This window comes from Saccoglossus kowalevskii, chromosome 7 (assembly GCF_978046115.1).
Source record: "Saccoglossus kowalevskii chromosome 7, keSacKowa6.1, whole genome shotgun sequence".
NCBI lineage: Eukaryota > Metazoa > Hemichordata > Enteropneusta > Harrimaniidae > Saccoglossus > Saccoglossus kowalevskii.
The window spans coordinates 32,276,822-32,297,355 of NC_140647.1; the positions used below are offsets into that span (position 1 = coordinate 32,276,822).

Below are 20,534 nucleotides of genomic sequence, written 5' to 3' on the forward strand. Positions count from 1 at the left end.
ACATGTCAACTATATGATGATCTATAGGTGGAAGTAGCAATGCATGCCAACTATATGATGATCGATAGGTGGAAGTAGCAATGCATGCCAACTATGTGATGATCTATGCGTGGAAGTAGCAATGCATGCCAACTATATGATGATCAATAGATGGAAGTAGCAATGCATGCCAACTGTGTGATGATCTATAGGTGGAAGTAGCAATGCATGCCAACTATGTGATGATCGATAGGTGGAAGCAGCAATGCATGCCAACTATGTGATGATCAATAGGTGGAAGTAGCAATGCATGCCAACTATGTGATTATCTATGGGTGGAAGTAGCAATGCATGCCAACTATGTGATGATCTATGGGTGGAAGTATCAATGCAATCCATCTATGTGATGATCTATGGGTGGAAGTAGCAATGCATGCTATCTATGTGATGATCTATGGGTGGAAGTAGCAATGCATGCCAACTATGTGATGATATATGGGTGGAAGTAGCAATGCATGCCAGCTATGTGATGATCTATGGTGGAAGTAGCAATGCATGCCAACTATGTGATGATCTATGGTGGAAGTAGCAATGCATGCCAACTATATGATGATCTATGGGTGGAAGTAGCAATGCATGCCAACTATATGATGATCTATGGTGGAAGTAGCAATGCATGCCAACTATGTGATGATCTATGGTGGAAGTAGCAATGCATGCCAACTATATGATGATCTATGGTGGAAGTAGCAATGCATGCCAACTATATGATGATCTATGGTGGAAGTAGCAATGCATGCCAACTATATGATGATCTATGGTGGAAGTAGCAATGCATGCCAACTATGTGATGATCTATGGTGGAAGTAGCAATGCATGCCAACTATGTGATGATCTATGGTGGAAGTAGCAATGCATGCCAACTATATGATGATCTATGGTGGAAGTAGCAATGTATGCCAACTATGTGATGATCTATGGTGGAAGTAGCAATGCATGCCAACTATATGATGATCTATGGTGGAAGTAGCAATGCATGCCAACTATATGATGATCTATGGTGGAAGTAGCAATGCATGCCAACTATGTGATGATCTATAGTGGAAGTAGCAATGCATGCCAACTATATGATGATCTATGGTGGAAGTAGCAATGCATGCCAACTATATGATCATCTATGGTGGAAGTAGCAATACATGCCAACTATGTGATGATCTATAGGTGGAAGTAGCAATGCATGCCAACTGTGTGATGGTGAGTTGGTAAAGGCAGGAATACGGGCCTACCATATAATTATATATCGATAGCGGCACCAATGCATGCCAGCTATTTGGTGGTCCATGTCTTCCATGTGATGATTTATTGGTAGAGGGAGCAATACGTACCTAGTATGTTATATGACGGCATGTGACATGTATGACAGGTTATTACTTATTATAATTGAAGTTGGGTTTTGAGAGATACGGGTTGTTATTATTTGTTTTACCTGTTGAAACGAAATGAAACAGAGAAAACAAATCCTCTGACAATAATACGTGTGACTGTCACATCACGCGCAGATTCATTACAAATCAATTGACAAACCCGGTCCACGCCAATAAGAGCGCCCCCTACCGAATTGCTGGATCCACCAGCGCACATGGTACGTATTTGATCCTTGACCAGTGTATATATCTGTCCACAAAACCGCCTACAACAGGTTTGGATCGCACTCTCAACATGTTCCGTGGGAATGCAATGAGACTGAAGATTTATAGGCTTCCGGTTTGAATAAAAACAACGCAGAATTAAAAATAGTCTTATCTCGACATACCTGTTAACGCTTCTGTAAGCTATGTCGGGAGTGTACTTAGGAACCATGGTCATTGGCACGTCTAATTACCATTAAAAGTAAATATCTGAGATAAAAATATATCTCCTTCAGAAATTGCCCTGTAAGGAGGTGGAACGATAAATAGAGCAAGCACCACATTCCACTGTGAATACTTTCTATTTCTTTTATCCAGTCGGATGAGTCAGAAGCAATGTTAAAATAAGCCGTGCGTTCGGTATATTGTAAATCAAACGTGGAATGGGTGACATTGGTTATATAATCTTTTGTTTGTTTTCGGAATGCTATATTTAGACTTCAATAACGCTTCAAAACGTAGCGGGCGTCACCTTTCCACATTGTTACGTGTTATTACAGTACAATTACCAAACAGCTGAGTCAATGGTAGTTAAGTACTTATATTCTTAATTATTTTGGACCTATGTAGAAGAGGGTGCTTTATTTGAGCATATAATATTTGCATAATATCACAGAAATTAGTTGCGATGTAATCCCAGGGATTCGTGCCTTACGCTTTAATACCAGTAATTGTGTATATATCGCCGTGACCCAGAGCCACTGCTGGGCACGCGCTACCCTAAACAAAATATAGGGGTGTGTCGCCGGCATCTATCTAATTTCCACATCCAGAATGCAAGGATGGATAACCATTTTAAACTATTCTACAATATTTCGCATCCACTGCTGTATATATAAATATTCATGTGTTTGTTGATAAATTGGCTGGCAAATATAAATTGGTTCCTTAAATCACTAGTTACTGAGTTGGTATTAGCGTCTACGTCATCACATCCGGGACATGGAAACGCCAACATCATAGGAAATATTCAATGGTACGAGTGATGCAGTTCAACCAGACCACGATACGAAGGATAATGCTCTATTTTGAAAAAAAGGGAAAAACAAATGCGACAGATGACGACAGGTCCTAGTTTGCCATGTTGCACTCACGGGTGAAAAATCTATGTAACATAATTCATTCATAGTTTTCCACCAACGAATGAGTCGTAATATCCGGATACACACTTGTTGGTCAACCAATTTGCATGCGTTCTTTCTAGATATTTGACATCAATTTACTCAATTTAAACAAACTAATTCTATTAACACAGGCATACCGTCTTATTTTGGCCTGGAATGGAGTCTAATTTTTCAGTTTTTAGTCTGGGGGGGGGGTCTGAAAATAACCTTTTTCGACTGGCTTTATAACATCTTTATTTTAGTGTGGAGATATATCATACGTCACAAAACAAATGACAACAAATAGAAATCTACTCAGTAAATGGATATACATTTTTTTTGCAAAATGTTCTGAAGTGGGTGTATCTATTTTCGCATTTCGGAAGTGGTGGGGATCTGGAGGTACTCGCGGCATTGTCCCATTACCAGGGTACCCCAGGCCACTTTCGGCGTGGTTTTCGCTACAAAAATGATTATAAACTTAGAGCTTCTAAAAATGCACTGACAAAACAGAGAATTAGTTTAATTTGAAAGTGGCCTGCAAATGAAGGGAGAGTAGAAATCATGGCGTAATAATTAGAAATTGAGCACAGGAAATAGAAAGCACAAATTTATTCCACTGAGATCACGTCCTCAACATACCAATATGTTCATCTAGGGCACAGAAGGGGGACACAGAGCACGATTCAACCACGACGCACCAGTCAATGTGACAGATGTATACACTCAATCTTCGTCAATTGAATTACGGCGTGAGTCTATCAACAGCGTTCTAAAAGCCATTAATTATGTTAGTGTCGACAAGATAAGACTGAATCAATGTGAAATAGTTCATTATGGAAGTTTATTGGTGTAATCGATCTTTTAAAAAATACCGTGACTGGCAGTCATGAGTTTGTTAGTATGCGCGCAAGGGATCGTGGATCAATTGACACCAATTGACCCCACACCCATGAAGATGACGATGAATCACGTGACTTCTCTAAAAATAATTTAATTAATAACCATGTCCGTTATATGGTGGCCTTGTGTTCGAGTTTATACCGTCATTGGATGACTGACGTTCTGACGACATTCGATTGGAGAAAACAATTAAAATGTACCTCAAAACTACGTAAAGGGTAACTATGAGTTGTATACAATCACTCTTCTCAGAATGTGTAATGTACATTCTATAATTATAATAAATAAAGAAGTCATCGCAATGTGATGTCGTAACATGCTAAATTTACGCCACGCTGAAAGATGTTCCCACTTGATGGTTGTCCAAGTTCAATGGGAAGAGAATTCCAGATTAGAGGAGCATGGCAAAGGGCAAGACTAAAACTAAGTAAACTCCCCGTGACCGAAGTTTAATTAAACAAGCAGTTAGAACTCAGTTTCCAATAAAAATCACCTCAACAGTAAGTTCAATTAAAACAAGCCATGCATGGCACAGTCCCCGTTAGTTATCAAATTTAAGATATATAGTTTTGTTTATAGTACTATAGCTAGAATACAACCATGTCAGGAATATGATTTTTTAACATTAAAATAATTGACATTTGTATCTGATCGTCAAACAAGTACTTGTCCATATTGAGAGATATTGCTCTGGAACAGCATTCAAAATCAGCCATTTTGAATACATGTATATATATATAACATGATGTATAACGAATATATAAAATTTAAATATAAGTCAAAGCATTTAAGAGATATGGCTCTAGAAGCCCAATCATTAAATCAAAATGGCTGCCAGTCAGCCATTTTGAATCCAATCTGAAAAATAAAATGACGAGCATCAGGAACCCGTAATGTCTAATGTATGTACCAAGTTTGAACGAAATCCACCCATAAATGGTTGATATTTTTTTTTAGCACAAAAATGACCACCATTCGGCCATTTTGAATAGGACAGTCAAACCAATATATCTGTTTATCTATGACATGATGAATATTTAAAATTTGAACATAATCAGTGAAAGCAAGTCATAGATATGGCACGAGAACCACATTCATTAATACAAAATGGCCGCCAGTCGGCCATTTTGAATTCTATCTGAAAAACAAAATTATTTGCATCAAGATCCCATAATGTCTAATGTATATACCAAGTTTGAACAAAATCCATCTGTAAACAGCCGAGAAATGCTTGATTATGATGATTTTTAGCACAAAAATGGCCGCCATTCGGCCATCTTGAATCAGATCGTGAAACAAATTGACGTGCATATGTATAATATCATGTATGATGTATGTGTGAAGTTTGATTGTGATTGGTCCAGGCATTTCTAAGATACAGGTCCGGACGCACGCACAGACGCGCGCACGCACGCACACGCAAGCACGCACACATGGACGTCAAAACATAAGTCCCCGTTTTCGAACTGCGTCCGAACGGGAACTAAAAACAGTACTTTGTTGAACATGAACTTAGAAGTTAATGTAATTAAAAGAGCAATTACGAGACAATGTGTTCTGCATTTTATTGTGTTCAGTACTTCTTCTAATAGGTCAGACGTGGTGTACAATATGACGATTACTAAATCCAACAGACATTATATAATCCGTCATACTGTGAACATGGGGGTTATATAACAAATTGGGGTAGTGGTTCATTAGGTTTTAAGTTCATCACAAGCAATAAATTATTTTCACATTTCTACATTTTCACATGGTTGTAATTTCATCTCTTGAATTCACAATATGCAAGTGCTTAAAGTTGCATACTTTGTAAATATGTAAAGCATCACTACTAGAACGAGATAAAATACAAAATATGTTAAAGCAAGTTTTTGTTCAAGCAAAATAAAAGTAGATATTCTGTCCTGACTTTCCTGCTAATTGAAATTTTAAGAATATTGGAGGGCCTTATCCCTTTGACCTACAGAAAAAAAGGCCTCCTAACTCAATCTACAATTGAACATGCTTGCTTTAAATATATATTCTGCAGTTAATCACTCATTAACCATATTCAATTCCAACATTTGGTGGTGTGTATATTGCTCAGATGGCCCAGAAAAAATAAAAATGTTGGACCTTGCCTGTCCATTAAAAATGTGGACTCATTTTCAAGTTATGTAGCATAATCAACATAGTTTAATAATTTTGTAAGACAAATTGAACGAGAAACATTTTTCTGAGCTAACAATACTGACAAACATTTCAGCCTCCATTGTCATAACATACAACATAGAGCTATTAATAGCATGGGTCAGAAACCATGTTTATTTCATTAACACATGTGATGCAGTTTCAACTAAGGATTACATTATTTAGAAACTGAAACAAAAATACACAAACTCTTCATTTTTTATTCCAAAGATTTTTAATTAACATTTATTTCACAATTCAAAATCTGTAGATTTATTTTTAAAAACTCTAACATTACTTGTAATAGCTGTAAAACCATGGTAACAGAATATATTTCTACTTACAAAAATGTTCTTTATAACAGAACGTTATACAATATACAAAGCAATTAATGCAAAAACAAATAGACACACATGCCACAGAGAGCACTGTTATATATACTGCCCTCAGTGTCAGGCTTGGAAACAAAATGAATATGAAACTATTTCACTATTTTTAGCATCAGTTTTAACATGCCAGTCAAACCTGTGTGTAAAAATATATTGTTGGATGCATTCAACAACCATGAAAAATAGAAGAAAAAAATATTGAGAAAGTTGCCATTTCTTTTTATGATACCCTGGGCACACCAAGAACTTCATTAAAGAATAATTACAGAACTCACTTTCAAAAACGCTGCACAACTTAAACAAATTTGAACACAAGCAGACTATGATGTTATGATGAGTTGTCACGCCGAAACCGAACTCCTAGTCTTGCTTCTCAAAAATGCAGTTTAAGAGCAGCAGTTCGATGTGGGTCCCATGCTACACGTAACATGTTCACACAAAATTCTATTGCAATAAACATGACTCTTCAAACATTCCTTCAAACACTAAATTGTAATTGCTGTACTGGCCAATAAGCAAAAAAAAACTAGCTCATGCCATGTTTAAAACATGCATAGTGAATCACTCAATATGACAATAACCTGATGTTTTAAATGAATACCACTTTGAAGAGGTCAATAAACTAGACAAGGTGGGTGAAATATAAAAGTAGAAGTAGTTTGTTGTATGTTTGCGAATCACAATTGACATACTGGTTTCATTATAGACCCACAGAGAGCATGCTGACATACACTAAGTATTGCAATCATCGTAATCCCTCATTCAAATTACAACAGTTTATAACACAACTACTCAGCTGGTTCAAAAATATACTTACATGATTAATGCACATCTCTACAAAAACAGATACAATAATCAAGTTAAAAAAAATTAAATGTATGTAGATTGTACCACAGTTCCTCTATAGATCAGTCTGGAAACTGGTCGAATGTCCTTCAAACAGCCCACATGACAGGTATATAGTGATTCACACCTATCAGGCAATTAAGAATCTATCGTGAACTAGCCCATCATATATCAAACTTATTTCAAGCTATCCAACATCAATTAAAAGACTAACCATAGTAATCTGAGAAATTGGGTGGACGCTCACATGTTCACCAAAGTTCACATGCGGTAACCATCTAAAGCATTGGATACAAGATTGTAAATCAAACAATAACCATTTCTAGCCTATAGAGGGACTGCGTAGCTTAAAAAAGTTCTATTCCTCATTGTAATTATACATGTATATTGACAGCCATGTTAAGAAACAAGCATTTTAAAGATTCACACAAATTGAATCAAAAGCTGGTTGAATACAAAATCATTTGACTATTTGGACAGAAATCTTCTTGCATGCTTATATTTCAGAGTGTATGTAAGTTGGAAAGTTGGTGTTGTGCACACGTTGGGAGGGGGACAGTACGAGTCAATATAAAATATACTTGTAGCTTGAAATACTATCGATTACAGATTCACTTGAAACAACTTTTGCAAAACCATCACAATGTAGCTGAATTTGTAATTATTTTGAAAAAACAAGATCGTTTACATAATAGTTTAGTTTCATTTATTGAGAATTATGTTTAAAGGTTTCGTATCTACGTAATACATGAGAACCACTCAACAATAATTCACTTTTCAGTTAAAGTCTATTACAGATAACTTCACAGCTAGGTCAATTATTTGACAAGTATTAACTCAACATTGGAGATGGGATAAACGGGGGACGGTGATAAAAATGGTTTTAGTTTTTTTTTCATTTACATTTTAATACAAGTATATAAACATAATGATTTAACAAGTTAAATTTCTCGTCATCTGTCTGGGATTCTAAGTGTGTATGACAAACAATGGAATGTATTGAGAATGAGCGTGAATACAGCCTGGGAGTACCAGCCTCTACTTAAACTTTAGACAACCTAATGGGTCAACACACAGTAACGGCGTCAATACGCATATTTTTACCCTACTGACTCTTTTCTTAAATAAGGTTCATATTGCTAACATATGATGCAAACTAACACTTAATTCCACACTTCAGATTTCACTTGCCGAGGTTAAATTTGGTATGAGAGATCAAAAGACTAACACTAATGGGGAGGAAACGTAAGAACGGATTCACGTACTGCAGGGAGGTCAAGATACGGGGAGACATTGAAGAAAACAGGAACTTGGCAGGAGATTTTCTCCACAGAATCAGTGAAATTTGTAAAGGAATTTTACATTGTTCCAAGGAGGTGAGTGTTAATAACATGAGGTGACCTCTGACACTGACAGGAAACGTAACAGCTGTAGTGAATATATAGTTTAAAAGTGATTCAGCTTTCTAGAAGAGGTCATTACGAGGGTTTTGAACATAATTCATTCATTTAAGTAATTTTGACATACAAGTCACACGGTGATCAGTTATGTGATAAAGCGTTTAGCGTGCATCCATACTGCTTTGCTAAATGTATAAGCTCTAGACACATGGGTTAAAGGCATCCGATGTGCAGCCACATTTCATCGAAAAGTTTACAATCTTTGTAACAGAACTAAGAATAAACCATTATAAAGTTACACTACCACTATCTATCTACCATCAACTACATTACACTACGACTATTAAACTACTATGCAGCAAATCTTCAAAACTCATAACAGCAATACACATGGTGTTATTTTTTAGTCCATCTCCGCGTCTGTCGTGGTTTTTCTTCTTTCTCGCGTTCTTTCAAATCAAACCACGGAAGTTCAAAATGCCTGTATATGAAAAATATGAATTAATTTTATACATTGCTACAGTCTAGCTAATTTAGTGGTGTCATAATATATATATATCTTAGGGAGTGCTATTTTCACTGAAAGTAATAATGCTGTATTACTAATAATCTGTTTTGAAAAACAACCAAAGTAAAAGTTACAATTAAAAATACTAATAATGATTTCCGAGATGAACCCAAATTGAAAGTCAAAATAGAGTTCTCATTTAAGCTTACTTCTGAAGTGCTGAATGAAGTTCAAAAAAGATATTTCCGTGGCCAAGCTGTATTAGTTAGAAACATGAACAGCGCCACCTAGTGACCAATCAAGATTATGAAGATAGATTAGAGAATGAAAGAATCACTAAAAGATGGTTGATGTCATGACACATACACATGTGTAAACGATACCATGTGTTCACACAAGATGTTAACACTTGATAAGAGATGACCACTGTCTACACTTTATTGAATGGATGAATTCAAGGGAAACACTGCATGCAGGTTGAATGGCAAGAGTGAAAAACAATTTTACAAGACTTTTAGATGAATTTTCAATGAGAAATAGTTTAAAAACGGTTCTTAAAAATCAGCACTGGTGTTTTAGCAATAATAGAATTAAATGTAGTCACAACAGGGAGTTTGTGAAAGGAATTGACTCAGTTTTGGTTTGAAGGGTTATCGGTTTACACCGGTTCAGTAACCAGCTACTGTATTTGTTTTATTAAAAGCTCATCTTGAATATCCAAAAATATAATGGCTGTATACTAAATCATAAATGAAAAACAATACTTATTTTTATGTCTTTACTTATCCCTTTTGAGACATTTTTACGATTTTAAAGACGTTCAGAAAATAGCTTTTCTCATAAATTATTGTGAAGAAGCTATGTGCATGTTTTTGATGTTTCTTGATGAGACAAAACTGTCTTAAAAATTAAAGGGGTTTACGGCAGTTTGAGATATAGTGGATACATTCTATTAGAAGGACCTCTCAAAAAATTGCAATTCATTGTAGAACGGCTCATTAATATACAACTTATTTTAACCATAGACACCAGTTATTTACGTATGATATATACATCACTAATAAAACATGATAATTCAGTTTAAGATTGACTTGTTAATATGATAGTTTTACTAGAGATTTGATATTGGTCGAAAAAAAATAAACTTTATCATAAAATTGCTTTTTAATGAGTCGTGGATGAAAGAAAATGTAAAACCCACTCACTTTTGTTGCAGCGGCGGCAAAGGTTTACCGAACGCCGTCACCGGAAGCAAGTCATGAACTTCAATACATTCAGCTGTGAATACAAAAAGTATACATAAAATTAAAAAAATACAATGAATATTATAAAAATTCTAAATATTATATGGCTGAATTTGTCTGTGGTGCAACAATGAGCAAACTTGTGAAAAAGGAATCTAGATTGGAATTATAGCAGGATTATGCCATCAATATAATTGCTCTAAGAATAAATAAGTTATTGGTCGATGTGCGAGAGAACATGTTATGGTAGCCACAGGGGTAAAACGTATAAAACAAGCAGCCTGTCGGCTGAAATAGCTCCGCTGTTAGCAATGCACATCTCAATTAAAGAACAGAAGATATCATTAGAAAATGAACAATATGTATAGTATCAAAGCAATGGGACTTGCTGTTTTCAACAAGAATTCAAAAATATCATTTTTCACCATAAATGATTGTGGTTTTTAACACGAAGAAAATATCACTTTTTACCAAAAATGACAAAAATATTCACCAAAATTAGATAATTAAAGATATCATTACAAAATGAACAAATCTGAGAGAGGTCCACATGTAGTACCTATATATGTAATAATATCAAAGCAATTGGACTTGTCATTTTTAACAAGAAGTCGAAAATATCACTTTTTACCAAAAATGACAAAAATATTCACCAAAATTAGAGAATTTAAGATATCATTACAAAATGAACAAATCTGAGAGAGGTCCACATGTAGTACCTATATATGTAATATCAAAGCAATTGGACTTGAGGTTTTTAACAAGAAGTTGAAAATATCACTTTTTATTAAAAATGGCAAAAATATTCACCAAAATTAGAAAATTTACGATATCATTACAAAATGAACAAATTTGAGAGTGGTCCACATGTAGTACCTATATATGTAATATCAAAGCAATTGGACTTGTGGTTTTTAACAAGAAGTCGAAAATATCACTTTTTACCAAAAATGACAAAAATATTCACCAAAATTAGAGAATTGAAGATATCATCATGAAATGAACAAATCCGAGACAGGTCTACCCATGGTACATATACACCAAGTATCAAAGCATTCAGGCTTGTAGTTTTCAAGAAGAAGTCAAAAAAGTAAAACATTGACACAGACGATGGACGCCGACGGACAATCACTCATATGATAAGCTCCGCTCGTCAAAGTCGACAGCGGAGCTAAAAAGTAAAACATTGACACGGACGACGACGAACGCCGACGGACAATCACTCATATGATAAGCTCCGCTCGACTAAGTCGACAGCGGAGCTAAAAATTGAGCTATAATTCAGGCATTCTCTAAAAGTTAGTGTAAAACCTTTTATTTTCACTGGTGTTTAACTTCACCATTCCGTTGATTTGGGCAAATTTGCTTTAAGTTCACTGACAAGGACTTCTATTGTTATTGTCGATTTAACTTATCGGATTTTAGCTATCAGCAAAAATAGTGCAATTGAAACCCAGTGAATAATTAATGTGCTTATAGTATTGAGCATACTACAAAAACAACCTTTATATAATCTGAAAGATAGGATATGGACAAATATGGTAATGCATATAGGTCATGCCAATGTTTTTCTAGGGGATAACCTGATGACCAATTTTTTTCTTTTACTCTTCCAAACTATTGAAACACTTTTTTTTTAACACTTTCAGTCACACGAAAGACCTGTGAAATGCACAGGCAGGTTGTTTGTAATGCTATACACTGAACGATCTCTGTCTTGGTTTTTCTTTGTTTTTAGCCATGACTGAATAACTACAGACATATCCATAATCTGTTGTTTGTGACTAATTAATAATATTGTATCTGTATCAGGAATGTAAAGTAGTTTGTTTGTTTATTGTTATATAATAAATATACAATGTACTTACAATCATATACAGTAAAGAGGGCGCATGTCAACAATTAATTAAGGTGACTTCTATCCAAAGCGCCAATACTAAACTACATATCTATCATTGCCATCATGACAACACACTTGTTGATTTCGCTACACCACAATATTATCTGTTACATTCTCTTTACCTTCATGTATACTGGGTTTAAAAGTTGTTAAAACTTGCACTGAAAGTTGTTCTCTCTTCAGGACCTTCCTTTCAAGTAAATCGTGCTGCCGCAACTCTCTGATTCTTTGAATATCCCAGCGTTTTCGTTTTCGCTCGTCCACCTCATACTTTAGATGCCTTTTGGTAAAAGTGTCGTCACTAATATCCTGGAGATTAAACATGAGGCAGCATTAGATGATTTTATATAAAGGTGGTGGTAAATTTTTACTTTGTCTTGTGATATTACTTAATATACAAGAGGTTACTGATGAAACTAAAATTGCAAATCTCTTCTAAATTGCTTCAGACGGTCAAAACAGCTGCTATTTCAGCAGAGCTTAGTGTTCCCCTGATGTCGCAGAAGTCGAAAATAGCATTTTTTTGATAAAAATGATAAATATTCGCCAAAAATAAAGATATCACTATGAAATAAATAGCAAGAACAAATCTGATAGAAGTCTACCTAAGGTACCTACATACCAAGTACTAAAGCAATTGAGCTGGTAGTTTTCAAGAAGAAGATGGAAATGTAATTGTTGATGAGTGACAGCAGACCTTATACAATCATCTATGCATCTTTTTTTCAGCATAATTTAAACAAAAGAAGTTTGGTAACCAGAATACTTGACCCTCATAGGAAATTTGACCTTTAAAGGTCATGCTGCCATTGCATGCATAATGTAATTTCAGGTTAACATCTGTGTACCCCTAAGTTCATGAAAAACAACAATTTGTTTTCAATAATGTCTCTACATCTTGTGATTAATTATTCATGGCGATGTTAGATTCAACAAACAAAGCCTGTTTCTCCTTTTCCCCAGTACATTTGCTACACGATTTGTCTGCACTCCGAAATTGAACATGGCGTGTTGATTGGTCACATATGATATTTGACGCGTAAATTATTTATTCACATCATTCAAACACCCTTATTTGCATAAGTTTTCAGAAGTAAACAAAATGTCAGTGATGTCATCAACATATGAGTAACACAAATCCTATCTGCATAAAATCAAATTTTATATTTCGCTAGAATATACCACACAATGAGTGGAAAGTTTGCTTTTATTTTTAATGTCAGTCGAGTATTCAAAAATCTATGTTTCACCATTCTGTGTACCTCGTTTGACTCTGAGTCGCAATGCCTACATCCGTTGATGAATGTGTCAAGATAACACACCATTCAACCGAGTTTGCATCATTTTCTCAAAACTTTCATTTGCTCAAGTAATTCGAACAATAAATTTCCTTGGAATTGACAATAAATCACCAGAATTTCCAAGTAATGTATGTTGTCCTTATTTCATGTATTTTATACCTTGTACCTCATTCCAGTTTTATTTCAGGTAAGATCTCAAGGTTTGAAGAATATTTGTGACTCACCTCAATTCCATCGACTGACGTTGAACTTGGTATCACATTAATCCTCCATGCTGGAACTGAAGAAGCATACGTGTCAAAGGTCAATATACTGGATACAACTAGAAAGGTCATAGGTCAACTTGGGTAAAACTAAAATGTCAGAGGTCAACTGGAATAAAACTATAAATGTCATAGGTCAACTGGAATAAAACTATAAATGTCATAGGTCAACTGGAATACAAATATAAATGTCATAGGTCAACTGGAATACAACTAAAATGTCATAGGTCAACTGGAATACAACTAAAATGTCATAGGTCAACTGGAATACAACAAGAAATGTAATAGGTCAACTGGAATACAACAAGAAATGTAATAGGTCAACTGGAATACAACTAAAATGTCATAGGTCAACTGGAATACAACTAAAATGTCATAGGTCAACTGGAATACAACTAGAAATGTCATAGGTCAACTGGAATACAACTAGAAATGTCATAGGTCAACTGGAATACAACTAGAAATGTCATAGGTCAACTGGAATACAACTAGAAATGTAATAGGTAAACTGGAATACAACTAGAAATGTCAGATGTCAACTGGAAATACAACTAGAAATGTCAGAGGTCAACTGGAATACAACTACCGTAGAAATGTCATAGGTCAACTGGAATACAAATATAAATGTCATAGGTCAACTGGAATACAACTAAAATGTCATAGGTCAACTGGAATACAACTAAAATGTCATAGGTCAACTGGAATACAACTAAAATGTCATAGTCAACTGGAATACAACAAGAAATGTAATAGGTCAACTGGAATACAACTATAAATGTAATAGGTCAACTGGAATACAACTAAAATGTCATAGGTCAACTGGAATACAACTAAAATGTCATAGGTCAACTGGAATACAACTAGAAATGTCATAGGTCAACTGGAATACAACTAGAAATGTCATAGGTCAACTGGAATACAACTAGAAATGTCATAGGTCAACTGGAATACAACTAGAAATGTCATAGGTCAACTGGAATACAACTAGAAATGTCAGATGTCAACTGGAAATACAACTAGAAATGTCAGAGGTCAACTGGAATACAACTACCGTAGAAATGTCATAGGTCAACTGGAATACAACTAGAAATGTCATAGGTCAACTGGAATACAACTATAATGTCAGAGGTCAACTGGAATACAACTAGAAATGTCACAGGTCAACTGGAATACAACTAGAAATGTAATAGGTCAACTGGAATACAACTAGAAATGTCAGGTCAACTGGAATACAACTAGAAATGTCATAGGTCAACTGGAATACAACTAGAAATGTCATAGGTCAACTGGAATACAACTAGAAATGTCATAGGTCAACTGGAACACAAGTAGAAATGTCATAGGTCAACTGGAAAACAACTAGAAATGTCATAGGTCAACTGGAATACAACTAGAAATGTCATAGGTCAACTGGAATACAACTAGAAATGTCCTAGGTCAACTGGAATACAACTATAATGTCAGAGGTCAACTGGAATACAACTAGAAATGTCACAGGTCAACTGGAATACAACTAGAAATGTAATAGATCAACTGGAATACAACTAGAAATGTCAGGTCAACTGGAATACAACTAGAAATGTCATAGGTCAACTATAATACAACTAGAAATGTCACAGGTCAACTGGAATACAACTAGAAATGTCATAGGTCAACTAGAATATAACTAGAAATGTCATAGGTCAACTGGAATACAACTAGAAATGTCATAGGTCAACTGGAATACAACTAGAAATGTCATAGGTCAACTAGAATACAACTAGAAATGTCATAGGTCAACTGGAATACAACTAGAAATGCAATGGGTCAACTGGAATACAACTAGAAATGTAATAGGTCAACTGGAATACAACTAAAAATTGTCATAGGTCCACTGGAATACAACTAGAAATGTAATAGGTCAACTGGAATACAACTAGAAATGTCATAGGTCCACTGGAATACAACTAGAAATGTCATAGGTCAACTGGAATACAACTAAAATGTAATAGGTCAACTGGAATACAACTAAAATGTAATAGGTCAACTGGGTTACAACTAGAAATGTCATAGGTCAACTGGAATACAACTAGAAATGTCATATGGATTACAAGCAAACAAAAGTAATACACATCACTAATTTTACTTGAACTTGATATCACCATGTTTTTATAAGACTGTACAGTATTGAACAGTCTGTATAACCTTTCTTTAACATAACATGACTTTATGGACACTGTAGGTACTATGTACAGATTAGAATAGCACATATTGGTGCAAGATTACTACCAGATGGTTTACACTGATTAATTAAATAATCCATCAACAAATACTTTAAGGTATATTATAACTACGGTTTGTTATACTATAGAAATGCAAACCAGTCAGCACAATGTACAAAACATATTCCATGATAGTATTGAGAACAAGCGTTGAAAACATGTTAGTTTTTGGCTTAGTTCTGTTGCCACAACCTAATTTAATTAAAATATGTCTTCACATCAATAAACCTCATATTAGATGAATAATCACAACCAATTTACCATCATTGATAAGTGATGAGAGCAAGGAAACAATTCCTTTTAATATAATATATGATATTACATGAATTCCACAGTTAATTCTATAAATGAAGACGAATATTGTCATATTATTATATTTTATAATGTGGTACATGTCTGAAAATTACATTTTACCAAACATATGATTTATCATTGTGCGAGCAGTACAATGAATTGACCCATCTTTTTTGAGACTAAGGATAAATATGTTAAAATCTATTGGCACTTTAAAATCACAATTAATTATCATAAAAAGTGCATACCAGTACTAATGAAAATATCATACTATTTTTGTATTGTGTTTGCTTAAACTTCATACACTGTCATAGTTGAATAAATGTTTTTTGTTTGAACTTAAGTAATTATTTAAATTGATTTCACTTAGTTCAAGAAAAAAATTATACCATTATGAAAACTAGCAGCAATGCACATCAAAACTTGGCGAGGTTGCTTGAATTTAAAAAATTAAGTTGTATATTTGTCATCAAACAGTGATTCACTGACCTATACTGTTATAATCTATAACTACTACTATACCGGTAGTAGTGGACGTCTATTTTATAATGACCTGGACAGAATCCCGGTGTCAACAAATAGCACCAACACAGGGGTGGAGGAGTAAACCTATTTACATGTACTTTATTAGTTGTGTCTGTACCTATGTAAATGACCGAAGTATGTCTACAGCCAAATTATGTCATTAATTTACAATACATACAATTTATGGTTTGTGTGTGTTACTAATGGAGACGAGTCTCTAAGGGAGCAAATACGTTATTTCTTTAAAATTAAACTTACGTAGAACATTAGAGTCTTCGATGTGGATTGGATTCAACAACATAGGAGGCACTCTGTTGTGACTAAAATAATGTAAACTAGTTCGAAAACACTTTTCTTCTTTATCTTTCAATTTTTCAGATTTTTTGTGCAAATCAGCCTTGAGTTTTGTAGAGGATTTTAAAAATTCAGAAATCTTTTGCGATGGTGTCCTAGGGAAAAGTCCGGATTTTTTACTTGCAGGAGATGATGAACTGTCTTCTGATAACCTCCTGAAATAGAAAGTATAGTCAAATTGTTACATAGTCCGCTACATGCACACACAAACGACATCAAAATTACAGGAATACCATGGGTCTGGTAACATTTATATTGACACTTTCGACACCTTTCAACCACCTAAAAGACTAACAAGCAGCCTCTAGGCTGAGATAGCTCCGCTGTTAGCAATGCACATTTCAATTAAAGAACAGAAGATATCATTAGAAAATGAACAATATGTATAGTATCAAAGCAATGGGACTTGCTGTTTTCAACAAAAATTCAAAAATATCATTTTTCACCATAAATGATTGTGGTTTTTAACAAGAAGTCGAAAATATCACTTTTTACCAAAAATGACAAAAATATTCACCAAAATTAGAGAATTGAAGATATCAACATGAAATGAACAAACCTAAGAGAGGTCTACCCAAGGTACATATACACCAAACATCAAAACATTCAGGCTTGTAGTTTTCAAGAAGAAGTCGAAAAAGTAAAACATTGACACAGACAACGACGGACAATCACTCGTATGATAAGCTCCGCTCGACAAAGTCGACAGCGGAGCTAATTAAAACTTAGTTACATCTCAGTTTGTACTCATTGATCTACGAAACAGCCAAAGTTGCCATCTTTATTTATATGAGACAATATATTGTGTGCATGCTTGGCGCGACGACTACCGCATTATAACATAAACTAAAGTTGGCAAACTTCACCACAATTTATAATTTTTAATATCAAGTGAACATGCACATTATGTGCACCTAGCTAAATTAGCTAGTAGCAGAGAGAAGCAGTGCTGAAGAGCGCCCTCATTCATACAGTAAATACATGCTCAATAGAGGGCGCTTTTCAGCAAAGTTAGGCATGCTGACTGACTATCTCATATACTGTAAAACCATTTATTTTTACTAGTATTTAATTTCTCTAATTTCAGCATTTTCAGTGTTTAAATTTTACAAATTTGGCAGAAAAAAATTAGTTTTATTGTTATTTAACATGTTCATGTAGATTTATTATAGCAGATTTTACTCAGAAAAAACAGCGAAATTAAACCCAGTGAATAATTAATGCATTTACAGTATTCCTAGAAACAGAAAATTTGAATTGAATATTTATTGTTAATATTACAGATTCATTGAAAAATGAAGTAATGCTGCATTGCAAAAATAATTATAACAAACTAAATAATAAGAAATAACTATAAATTACCTTTTGTGTACTTGCGTTTGGGTAAGTTTATGTTGCCTACTGCTCGGTGAACCAGATTCCTGAGATGACCCACTTTTGTGTGCAAGGCTCATACGTCTTTCCATTCGCTCTAGTCTGCATTTCAACTGCAAAGCAGAAAACAAATGCATATGATTAGTTAACGAATGAACTGCATGCATGGTGGTACTCCCAAGATGCATCACTTCCTAAATCAACAACTTCCTGTTGTGAGAGACGCACATAATTATGACACCATGTAAACATTCCTCGTTACAGGACACACTTCTTTGTATCATTAGACCCTTCATCTGTGGTATCTCTAAGCAGGACAAATCATCTTTTGCTCAAAGATGTTTTTCTATTCAAGTAGTCAAGTGTCATTTTTAATTTTATTAATTGCGAAAACACGCACGAAGGATGACATAATGATGACATCATCTGCCCTACAACACACAATCGATTGTACTAGCAGCAGGAAGTCAATTAATCACAAGGCTTCATTGAAAGAAGTTAAACTAAATTTGATCAATAATCCTTTTAAATTTCTCTTTGATTAAGCTGCATAGATGAGATGCCCATCCTTTTTAAATGGTTACCCACCCTTGGTGGATATTGGTCGAATCCAGTGACCCACATGATCAATGACCCATTTGAACTTTATACTGTACAAATCAGGTGGTGCATGATGGGAGAAAATACCGGTAAATGTATACCAACGCATCAACAAAGCTCGCCTTCAACTAGACACCGCCGAACGGCAGGAAAATAAATTGACGTACACACTATTACTCCCAAAGGACGCCTTAAAGCAGCATTAAATACTATTTTAGTAAAAGAATAGTCAAGACTGTTGACGGCATTATCAAACGAAGAAATATATTTTTTTTTTTGGCAAACGGCCGTCGTCTCAGCGGAAGTGTTAAGATATAAACCGGAAGTAATTCTCAGTCACAAACAAAGCTACATCCCACAGTCAGAGCAGTCATTTCGTTTAAAAAACAACTATCATTCTTTGTAACAGACTTAATAAGATTGTCGACGACATGCCAAATACACTATGTGATATGTCTGTAACAGGAAAAACACACCGCGAAAGATACCCGCCATGTTGAATAAAGGCAAGAGGTCAACGATTCGTTTACAAAAGCCAACTTATTATGCAAACTTTCAGCGGCTTTCAAAAACTGTCAAGGACGACAATGGCGCTGAACTTGACACGGCTAAGAATGTTATTGAATTAGTGGATTTAAATAATAAATTAAAATATACTCAACGAACCGTTTCTTTTTCGCTCCGAAGGTTTTTATTCTCTCGATCTTTGGCGAGTAATTGCTCCTGTTGTTGTTGTATGATATCGAGATGGAGTAGCAACAATTCTTTCAAGTGTTTAATTTGTGATTCCATGCGAGTTCTCTCCTCATCATCATATAAGCTACGATCGTTTGTCGACTTCGGCGTTCCCTTTGCTACACACAATTCCTTCAAATTTGAAATGTCCTGGGTAAACGCCTTGCTGTTAGTGTTATTGTCACTGTGATTTGAATGCTGCACACTGGACGGCATTTCGCCCAAAACCGCTGAGTTTCTAGACATATTCTTACGAAGTAATCCCTGCCGACCGTCGATCTTCATGCGTTGGGGTCCTATGATATCCGATTTCATGTTTCCCGGGGCCATGAAGAAAGAAACAACCAACTGCACACCTGAATATTTATCAAATCAATACACTAAACAAGAACTCGCCATTGTGGTACATTAGACGTACAGCAAACACGTGACAAGTTCGGCCTCATGAATATTCAACTAGACAGGCTTGTTCGCGAGACAATATATTATGTTGAAAGGTTTTGATTTTTTAAGAGGTAAATTGACACATTTTCTTTAGTTTGAAGTAATGTAAATCAGTAATTCACAATTATAGACACTGAAAAACTTTTAATACATTAACATATACATATATTCGTTCTGTAAAAATAACGTCGCGCAAATATAGAACCGTAAAACGATCTAACATTAGAGACACTGCAACGATCTTGAAATTG

General features: G+C 34.8%; 1 protein-coding gene across 1 annotated transcript; it reads right to left on the reverse strand.

Annotated features, from left to right (window-relative positions):
- Positions 1 to 5,957: 5,957 nt before the first annotated feature.
- LOC100377793 (male-specific lethal 1-like 1) lies at positions 5,958 to 20,279 on the reverse strand. The gene is made up of 7 exons (XM_002738670.4): positions 19,771 to 20,279; positions 18,493 to 18,617; positions 17,035 to 17,285; positions 13,658 to 13,713; positions 12,255 to 12,441; positions 10,194 to 10,266; positions 5,958 to 8,961 (listed from the first exon to the last, which is right to left on the reverse strand). The coding sequence occupies exons 1-7, from the start codon at positions 20,167 to 20,169 to the stop codon at positions 8,877 to 8,879; spliced, it is 1,176 nt and encodes a 391-aa protein (XP_002738716.1). The 5' UTR covers positions 20,170 to 20,279; the 3' UTR covers positions 5,958 to 8,876.
- Between the last annotated feature and the right edge of the window lie 255 nt (positions 20,280 to 20,534).